Here is an 11,032-nt window from a genome sequence, read left to right as displayed (position 1 = left end):
GGATTTACATCTTAATTCAAACAGGATTACATATACAGGGCTTTTAAAATAGCACATTCTAGAAAAGAAGAATATAACTGGTTTATCAAAAAATTATAGCAGTATTTCAGGCAAAAGGTGATGCAGACCAATATTAATTATCAATGTGAGCAAGTATACAGAACTGTAAACACATGCTGAAATGTTATCTGTACATACCAGCGAACAAATGTATGCCCCCTATAATTGGTTAATTTTTTTGCATGATATAATTACTTGACAGTCAACTAATCTTATTTCAATTAACTATTTCATTCCAAATTTTATTCCAAAGATCATGGTGAGTTATAAATTCTCAAATAAAAATTGTTGTAAATTACCAACATTTTAATTCAGACTGATTAGAAAAGTAAACAAAATGTACACCACCTAAAGTGCAATCAAATTTTCTTTGATAAATGAAAACGACATTAACCTATTTTTCAAAACTTACAGCCATTTTTAACGTGATGCACTAATAAATGGCATTTAATTTTTGCAGTGTTACCAGTGTCATGTTAATTGGTTTTCAATTACCTTTACTTTGTGAGAAGGTCATGGTGTGTATCACTTCACTGAAAAGCAAATCATTCAAATTTACATAATGGACAATTTGTTTAAATTCTTTTTACCTAAGCTTTTAGAAGAGATTTGTAAGTGATGAAAAAAAAAGCAACCATTTTGTTTGAAGTAGGTTTATAGACTGTTTACAAAATTCTACAATGCTATCTTGAAGAAAATCAACAATTTCTATAAATGCTAAATCTATCTGAAAGTAAATGCCTCAATGGATATTTCATGAATTATACAAATAACTAAGAGCGATTGGCATTGGTCAAAAGTTGTTCATCTCCCTTTGCAGAAAGAGCTGACCATATTGCCTTTCTTCCCTCTCTTGAGTTTTTTTTACATTCGAGATGGCTTTGCAGCACTGTTGTGGTGTCCCCTGAAAGAAACATTCCCATCAGCAAATCCAATTTTTATAAATTTTATAAATTTATAAAAGCTCAAATAATAGAAAACTTCCCACAATTTACTGTAAACAAAGCCTTGAAATATAATCTTTCATTTATACAGAATACAAACATTGTATAATGTTTGAATTCATTCTTCAACAATTAGCATAATATTCTCTATTTACTGTGCCTTAATAGACTATTTGAAATGGAAGTTAAAGCGCCTTGATCTAAATTACAGATGGACAAGGACAGGCTGAAGATTTTATGGTAACTTGATGTTTTCATGATCACGATTACTGATAATACCATTAATTTTCTGATATTTAACTGAATTTTATCTCCTCTGAGCTGCCATGGTGCGATTTAAGGTCAATTTGCTTGATCATTAGTCCAATACCAGTACAATAACCTGAACACCATCCATTATTTAATTATTGTTAAATAAAACCTATTTCTACAGAAATCAAAATTAAACATAATGGTGGTTCTTAAAAATTAAACAGGCAAGATAATATTGAAACATGTTGTACCTTACCTGAAGGTGTCCGAAGTAACTTCATTACTTTCCACATGGACATGGGGCCTGAATGATCAGATAATATTGCCACTTAGTTATGAAACACCAAAATAAAAAAATGTTTAATATTTCTTTTTGTTTAAAAATTAATTAATTCTACAACTTTTGCTGTGTCCTTTCAGAAAATAACTTTGAAAATGAATAGCAATGCAAATGCTTTCCTGAATAAATTTAAATCTAATATTTTAGTGGTTGCCTTTTACTTGGATTAAGTGACATTTACTTAAAGGAGCAAACCTCCACTAGATTAAAAGTGCTCTGAGGAATACTGTCCTTCTGCAGAATCTCTGAGTATCCACTCTCCTGTTGTTTGGAAATCCCAATGGTTTTGCATTTGGCTCACTGTGTGCTCTTTCCTGCATTTTATTTAAACTCATCAGGGCCATGGTCCCTAAAAACGTAGCAGAATCCACTTTCACATACTTGTCATCTCACCTTTTCCTCTGCCTCTGTTAAACTCCCATGGCCTGTGTTTCCCGTGCTCCCTTGAAACTCACAGGTTTACTTTAAACTACCCACACTCTTTTTAAACTTACCTGGTTTACTGGCCAATGTATTACAACACTGTATAACACTTTAAAAATGTGAATTAAAAATATGATGAAGAATGAATAGAATATTATCCATTAGGTTAGCTCCACCAAAATCCCATGGGTGACAGGTTCACTGTACCAAGATATACTCTGGCTACAAGAGCAGCCCTGCCTGCCCCCACAGCGATATGGCATTGACCAACGAGCTTAACACCTTCTTTGCCCGCTTTGAAACTGGCAAAACCACCTTGAGTGAAAGAACCCCAGCCGAGGCGGTGGGACAGGTCTTGCAACTGAGCACACAGGAGGTACAACGCGCTCTGCAAAGGGTCAACCCACGCAAGGCTGCAGGACCGGATGGTGTTCAAGGAAGGGTACTGAAGGACTGTGCTGAACAGCTGGCTGAGGTATTCACCAGGATCTTTAACCTGTCATTATCTCTGGCTACGGTCCCCAAGTGCCTGAAGTCGGCTATCATAGTTCCGGTGCCGAAAAAAGCAAAGATCTCCAACCTGAACGACTACCGCCCGGTTGCCCTAACGCCGATTGTCATGAAGTGCTTTGAGAGGCTAGTCCTCTCACACATCAAATCCAGCATCCCTGACTCACTGGACCCACATCAATTTGCATACAGGGCAAATAGATCTACAGAGGACGCCATCTCTCTGGCTCTTCACACTGTCCTGACTCACCTAGAGAGACAGGGCACGTACGTGAGGATGCTATTCATAGACTATAGCTCCGCCTTCAACACGGTCATCCCCACCAAGCTCATCACCAAACTCCACCAGCTAGGCCTTAGCTCGTCATTATGTGACTGGATCCTGGACTTCCTGCTGGAACGACCGCAGGCAGTGAGAATGGGCCCGCACCTGTCCTCCACTATCACCCTGAGTACCGGCACACCACAGGGCTGTGTTCTGAGCCCCATGCTCTACTCCCTCTTCACACACGACTGTGTTCCTGCATTCGACACCAACACCATTGTCAAGTTTGCAGATGACACAACGGTGATCGGGCTGATCACCAACGGGGATGAAACAAACTATAGAGCGGAGGTGCAGAACCTGGCGGACTGGTGCTCGGATAACAACCTGTCCCTAAATACCACCAAGACCAAGGAGCTGATCATCAACTTCCGTAGGTCACATAACGGGGAATATGCCCCGATCTCTATCAATGGGGTCAGTGTGGAGAGAGTGTCCAGCTTCAAGTTTCTGGGCACTCACATTTCGGAGGACCTAACATGGTCCAATAACACTGCTGCGCTGGTCAAGAAGGCACAACAAAGACTGTTCTACTTAAGAACACTGAAAAAGTCTGGTCTACCCCAACAGCTGCTGAAGACCTTCTACCGCTGCACCATAGAGAGCATCCTAACGCATGGAATCCCTGTGTGGTACCTCAGCTGCACGGAGGCAGAAAGGAAAGCTCTACAGCGGGTAGTCCATAGAGCTCAGAGGGCCATCGGAACACAGCTACCAGACTTGGAGGGCATCTACAACACACGATGCCTCAGAAAAGCCACCAGCATCCACAAAGACTCTTCACACCCCTGCAACAGTCTGTTCGAACTCCTTCCATCGGGCAGACGATTCAAGGCCTTCTATGCCCGCACCTCCAGACTCAGGAACAGCTTCATCCCCAGGGCCATAGCTGCTATGAACCGGTCCTGCTGAGCCGGATGGCCACAACGCATAGATCAACTTGCACTTTACCCTGTCCAAAACTGTTACAACTGTTCGTTTCGTTGGGTTGCTGCTGTCTAAATTACCTAAATTAGTGCATCGTATGGGAGGCGCATTCCCAATCTCGTTGTACCCCTGGGTACAATGACAATAAAGATATATTGTATTGTATTGTATTGTATTGAAAGGTTAACTTGAATTTACAATTTATATTCCATCCATTGACTATGAAGCAATTCTGAATATAAAATGCAAAGTTAACTAACTGCATACCTGCTATCTTGTTCTTGAGCATATATTGAGGTGCGTGTATGCCGAATATTACATCTCTGCTGCTTCAAGTAAGGAGGTTGGTGGGTTGCCCCACTTTTTAATTGCTTGCAAACAATGTCCGGTTGCACATTTTGAGAGTAAGGTAGGTTCCCTCCCACGTGCTTGTGTCTCTTGTCTGCAACATTATATTAGGACATTTAGATGTTTCAATTATTATTTTAAATAAGATAGCTTGCAAATCTGAAACTTGTGCTATGACACATATTTTTCTAACAACTTTATTATTTATAACATTTACTATCTAGGTTTCTGAAATGAATCACAATCTTTGTTATTTTATTTAAATGATTTTAAAGGAGGCTTGGAAAATACACACTATTTCCCACAATTTGTTGCTGTAAAATCAGGACAACTTTTTCTTCTTGGCAATAAAATAGGTTAATTTTCTACTCAAAAAACAATCATTCAGATTTTTGCAATGAAATATAGTCTATTTTCATCAATCCACATTTCAGGCAAAATTTTTGGCCCACTGTCTAATCATGTTTAATCATGATAAATGTCCTTCAAATAGTTTAAATATTCTGCTTTCAGACTGAAGGCACCTAAGTCATTAGGATGAGGATTAAAGCATGCAGTCAGCAATCAGACTTGAATTTCAGAAATTACTTACTTCAGGTTTGAAAATCACTAAATGATAGTCTAGTGAAATCAGCTATTGCATACTGTTCATGTTCACTTCAAAGAGGCAACCCTTCCAATTCAGAACATGACAAAGCAACAAACATCTGTGCACGTGACCACAATCAGGGGGGATAGGATGGAATCGAGGTAGGTGGAAATGAATTTGGTGGGACATGAACAGGCAGAAACAATGGGTCTGCCAGGACAGTTCTGTTTGTGGATTTTGGGGAGAAAGTAAAATCGGGCCATGCGGGGATCAGTGATGGTGTTAGAGATTAAGGCCTGGTGTTCGTCTGTGGGGTCATGGTCCAAGGATAAGTAGGAGGAGGTGTCTGAGAGTTGTCGTCTGACCTCAGTCCGGTAGAGGTCAGCGCGCCAGTCTACCATGGCACCTCCCTTGTCAGCGGGTTTGATAACTAAGTCGGGGTTGCTGCAGAGTGAGCAGAGGGCTGTACGTTCAGGAGGGGAGAGGTTAGAGTAAATTAGGGGAGTTAGAGTTCCCATTATCAGATTGAACTTGACATTTGCAGTTATCTGAGTCAATGTATTGTACTACTGTTCCTCCTGACAGCAGTCACATAATTTGAATTAGAAGCCACTACAACCACAACTAAAAGTGAGAGTTAATCAGCAGCAACAGAGGAGGCATTAATGGTCATGACAGTAACGTGAACACAACCTCCTGAAGCATAGGCCACTAAATTTGCATTTACACCAGTGGACAATTATAGTCATGGGAGTCTTAAGCAGAAACGAGGAGACTGTACTTAAAAAACGGAATTATTTCATTTCTGTAACAAACTAGCTTGATACCAAAAAATCCAAAGGATGAGATATTAGGAAGGAAGTTTAAAACATGATGACCTAAGTCAGTTTTAGGATAAAGGAGGTGAAGAGGCACAGGCTCATTGTTTCTTCACATTATAAAGTTTTAATTCCTGAAATCATCTGTCACGTTGATTCTAAAATTGTCAGATGTTTTAAGTAACAACGTTCAACATTTTTGCACAATTGGACAGGCCAAGTATATAAATTAATTTGTATATTGCTACAGAATAAGATAGAGCATTGCAATAGTTCCTTACTTTTGGTGGTTTCCTGTAGCACTGAGTCTCCAAAACTATGTGATAGATTATATTCTTGTGCAGTTATAGGCTGCAATCCTCTCCCAAGACCGCTTGATGCCCGCAGAGCACTTGGCCTTGTTAATAATGGCATAATTATGGATAACCCTGTTTCAACAGCAGGTTTCAAAGGTGCTGCCTATTGATCAAAGCAAAACAACGATAAAATCAAAATACATATTGAAAGCTGTAAGTGGTACAACTTATTAACAGATTCTGAATCTCTTTTTTCTTAGATATTGTTTTAAAATCTCCATATATACGTTTATGACAGCCAATTAGATCATTCCAATAACTCAAATGTAATCAGATGTAAAGCTAAGCAGTGAAGAGACTGTAGTCATTTAATTATTTACAGATCCGATTATTCGCATGCTCTCCTGACCTGCCTCCAACAGTAAACTTAAGCCCATTAAAAACTCTACTTCCATACCCTCTCATAAACATGATCCTCTCTGACCTACATTGACCAATAGTATCTAAAGGTCTGAGATATAGAATTCGGCTCCCTGTTATTCGAACCCTCTCATATTCTCACTCCTCCAAATCATTTTAATCTCTTCCAATGCACAAGATTTCAACCTGAAACATTGACCATTGCCTGCATAGATGATTTCTAATCTGCTGAATTCCAACAGCAGTTTTTTTTGCAGTGTTTTTCTCATACACTCAATTCCTTTGAATGTTCTTCATTTTCAGAAATAGTTATTAAAATTCCAGTTAAGTACAAAAGGTCAAATTAACGATGCCCTCGAGTTTAGTTAGAATTATAATTGGTCAATAGAAATTACCTTAAATGTACATGAACATAGCAGCCAAAAATGATACATAGAAGCAATAAAAATATTCCTGTGCATTTGAATGATGGCTTAGAATTATTTTTTAATCATGCATTATTGATTATTTTATTATTTTCTACATTCCAATTTCATCGTCTGCCTCTCAGGTTAGGGGATGATTTACTATCACTGCTGTTCTATTGATTTTAAGGTAGTTGATGATGCTAATATAGAACCTAATGATTCTGCAACAGATGAAGCAGGTTGTGCATGACAGGACAGGCAAGTGGTCAGTTTGAGAAGTGGTGCTCTCCTTTCACTGCTTATGCTTATTTTCAGTGAATGAACAGTTGGACTTAAGGTTCTCAATACTACTCTGATGCTTCTTCTGCAGTTGGAGAGAACATGACCCTAGGATTCCCATATGTTAGGAGAGATGTGACACTTTTTCAAAGGGGCTTTGAGAACATCTTTGAATGGTTTCTCCTGTACACCTGCTAATCCTTTATGTAATGAAGCTGGAGTGGACTAGGTTTTAAGGAGTTTATTATTTTGGGACATTCAAATTACAAGGCTTGCCCGGTGGAGTCATCTGAATATAATCATCATCTGGGGTTGTTAGACTGGGAAAGAGCATTGCTGTTGATTCACTTATCCTGCCAAAGGATTTGGAGGATTTTGCAAATAGCTTTAGAGGTATCTCAGAACTGCTTGTTGAAGGTGGACTAGGTTCACTGCTGCCTAGCAGATCATGAGACTTGTGCCGCATAGCAATGAATAGCATTTTCTCTCCCAAATAGCCAAAAAAACTGTGCTGGTGCACTGAAGGTAAATCTCATCTTGACAGCAGTCTTCATTGTTAAGTGGTTCCATAGTTATTTTTCCACAGAAAATAGTACTTTATATCTTTGAAAAGATTTGCATACAAGTTGAATGCTGGAGCAGTTTTCAACAACTCTCAGTTTTTAACTTAAAGCGCTTATAGTTGTGAGAATGAATAGAGCCAAAGATATAGTGACAGAGAGTGAAAGTGAAAGAAAAATGGAATCAGGGACAAAGAGTTACAGGCAGAAAGAAAAAAGGATAGAGGCATTATTTCTCATGTTAATTTAAATCTGATGATCTTTACATGAAACAAAAACATTTTAAATGCTAGTTAGGGAAGCATAAATACTTTGATTGTTATAATCCTTGTTCGGTTGTTAGGCATTACATTTGCCAAAGATTGCAACCACCCCCTGAAATCATTTTTCTCTCTGATAAAGATGAATACAAAAATAATCCGCTTTAGCTGATCCAACTTTCTCTGTATTTTCCATAATAACAATGGTCGAGCATGAAAATTAAAATTAATAGCAGATTGAATATATAGAAATGGCAAGCTAAAGATGAATTTTTACAAGATATCATGAATGAGGTCATGATGTTTAGGGTCATGGAAAGCCGTAGTAAACAATTAGGAATACCATAAAAGTAGTATCTGATTTTAATCATCTTCCCATGATTTAGGTATAAAAAAATAGTTTTACCTAATGTAGCCAACCCATAAAAAGGTGTACTATTCAGTTCACCAAACAATGCCACAGAGGATCTACTAGTCCTTTAAAATAAAATAAAATCTTACATTGTGTTCACACAAGAGAAATTCAGCTCTTTCTTTCTCATCTGTAGAGACTGGCACACCATCTAACATCTGGAGTTTTAGCAATCGAAACACAAGGAATGGACGATATAACATTTTTCGAGAGACCTGGAATTAAACACATTGATTACATGAAAAAAAGCCTTATTTATTTCAGCACCTTATTCCTTCAGACAGTAGTGATTCATAAAATACACCAGGTGAGATGCAGGAGATACATACGATGTCAAATGCACTTAGCATTTCATATATTATATTAATTTTAGAGCAACCTACATAGCAAAGTATTAATAATAAACAACTTGAAATCAGCAGCTTGCTCAAGAAAAATTGATGTTTGTTACTGACAAACCCAGCTAATGACGATATAAATCTTCCCATTTTGTAGTACCCAATACGTGATCACCAACCCCACCCCATGTAATTTAGGAAGATTGTGCAATAACGCAGTGGCGTAGCGGTAGAGTTGCTGCCTTACAGCACCAGAATACAAACATTTAACTGTACAACACCAAAAGTATTATCTTATTAGTACAGGGGTGTCAAACTCATTTTCACCTCGGGCCACATCAGCATTATGGTTGCCCTCAAAGGGCCGGTTGTAACTGTAAGACTGTATAAATGTAACTAATCTTTAACATATTGTTAAATAACTGTCTGCATTTGATTATTATTTACTGAAATGAACAAATATTGTACATGCATTAACATAAATGTAAAAATATATGTAAGCACATTGACAAGTTCCTCGTAGGGTTTCCATTGCGACCTGGGAAAATCGCATTTTTTCTTTAAAATAAATTGTCTCTTAAAAAAAAAGAATCACAATGGGGGAGGGGGGGGGAGAGGAGGGGAGGTGGAGAGGGGAGGGATGGGTGAGGAAGGGAAAGGGGAGAGGGAGCCTCTGACACTGTCCTGCCAGCGGCCATCTTCTTTCTCCTTCACTGTGGTGCCGTGCTCCTCCAGGGGAGGGGGAGCGCAATTAAAGGCGGTACAGGGAAGGGAAGAGGGTGTGGCCGAGGAGCCTTGGACCCAAAGCCTCACCTGTATTGGTGTAGCATCCTCAACCCCCTACTCAATCCTCCTTATCCCTCCTCTCCCTACCCCCCACTCTCCCAACTTCCCTGACCCCCACTGTCCCCTTCTCCCCACCCCCACTCTCTCATCCCCCACCAACACCCCCTCCTCCCCCCCACCTCTGCTGTCCCCTTCCCCCACCCCTCCTCCGCACCTGCACTCTTCCCTCCTCCCCACCCACCCTCCTCCCCAGTAGCACTCTCCCTCCCACCCCCACTCGCACTCCCCTCCACCCCCCATTCCACCACTCTCTCCTCCCCCAACCCCCCATTCTCTCCTCCCCAGCCCCTCACGCCCCACTCTCTCCTCCCCAGCCCCACTCTCTCGTCCACCCCTCCTCACCCACCCCCGCCTCCCCCACTCTCTCCTCACCCCCTCCAACCCCTACCCTCCCCTCCACCCACTCGCCCCACCTGCATTCTCACCGTCCCCCTTCCCCCCTACCCCCCACTCTCTTCCCCCCACCACCACCCCCTTCCCCCCACACTCCCTCTCCTCCCCACCTCCCCCTCCTTTCACTCTCACTGTCCCCTTCCCCTTCCCCATCACCCACCCTTCCCTCCCTCCCCCCCACTCTCCCCTTTTCCCTGACCCTCAGTCCACCTTCCCTCCCACCCCCACTCTCTCTTCCCCCCATCACCACCCCCCACACCCCCTCTCCTCCCCCACCCCCTCCTCCCCTTTCACTCTCACTGTCCCCTTCCCCCACCCACCTTCTCCCCTTTGCTTCCCCCCACTCTTCCCTGACCCCCACTGTCCCCTTCCCCCAACCCCCACTCCTCCCACCCCCTCCCCCACTCTCTTCCCACCACCCCCCTCCCCAGTCCCACTCTCCCTCCCACCCCCACTCTCTGCTCCTCCCACCCCCCCTCCCCCACTCTCTGCTCCTCCCACCCCCTCTTCCCTGACCCCCACTCTTCCCTGACCCCCACTGTTCCCCTTCCCCACCCCCACTCTCTCTTCCCCCAACCACCCCCACTCTCTCTTCCCCCAACCATCCCCGCTGTTCCCCTCCCCAGTCCCACTCTCCCCCTACTCTCTCCTCACCCAATCTCACTCTCCCCCCCTTTCCCCACCATCCCCTTTCCCCACCATCCCCTTTCCCCACCACCCCCTTTCCCCACCACTCTCTCCTCCCCCCACCCCCCCCCCATAATCCCATTCTCTCCTCCCCCCCCTCCCACCCCCACCCTTCCCTCCCCCCACTCGGCCCCACATCCACTCCCCTCCCCTCCATGGAGCAGTTGGCGGCGAAAGGCACTTACCGAGCATGCATGGAGGAGGGAGCCCCGGACTACTGGAGTCGGGCAGCGGAGGTGGGACTACTCGAGGCGGGCGGGGCCGGTCTGGGAGCGTCGGGAGGGGAGAGAAGCGGGGGGAGAGAGGAGCTGCGGGAGGCGCGCAGTCTGAAGTCGCGACGGACCGTCGGTGGCAGCGGCCCTCGTCGACGCAGCCATCGGTGGAAGGGGGGACACGAGGACGCCGTGGCGTGGGTTGAAGGGACGGAAGGGAAGGATGAGGACTATCAGTCCGTCCATGTCCCTCCTGCTCGGGAGTGTCCCCCGGGTGTGGGAGAGTGAGGAGAGGGGAGGCGGTGATTGCGGGCGGGCGGCTCCGCTAACGGCGTCCATCTTGTGTGTGCGAGTGAGGAGAGGCCGTGCCGTCAGACGCACAGCAA

At 43.1% G+C, this 11,032-nt stretch overlaps 1 protein-coding gene across 1 annotated transcript in view; it reads right to left on the bottom strand.

Moving 5' to 3' along the window:
• Positions 1-804: 804 nt before the first annotated feature.
• Positions 805-11,032, bottom strand: part of lrrc9 (leucine rich repeat containing 9) — a 106,390-nt gene continuing 96,162 nt past the window's right edge. The window contains exons 30-34 of the mRNA XM_078407194.1: positions 8,260-8,385; positions 5,818-5,995; positions 4,049-4,223; positions 1,513-1,560; positions 805-964 (exon numbers count right to left, since the gene is read on the bottom strand). Of these exons, the coding sequence (XP_078263320.1) occupies positions 925-964; positions 1,513-1,560; positions 4,049-4,223; positions 5,818-5,995; positions 8,260-8,385 (567 nt within the window). The 3' untranslated portion in view covers positions 805-924. The remainder of the gene's footprint in view (positions 965-1,512; positions 1,561-4,048; positions 4,224-5,817; positions 5,996-8,259; positions 8,386-11,032) is intronic.

Source organism: Rhinoraja longicauda, chromosome 10 (assembly GCF_053455715.1).
Source record: "Rhinoraja longicauda isolate Sanriku21f chromosome 10, sRhiLon1.1, whole genome shotgun sequence".
Classification (NCBI taxonomy): domain Eukaryota; kingdom Metazoa; phylum Chordata; class Chondrichthyes; order Rajiformes; family Arhynchobatidae; genus Rhinoraja; species Rhinoraja longicauda.
The sequence above is the reverse complement of the archived record's forward strand: the minus strand, read 5'-3'. Positions and strand labels throughout refer to the sequence as shown.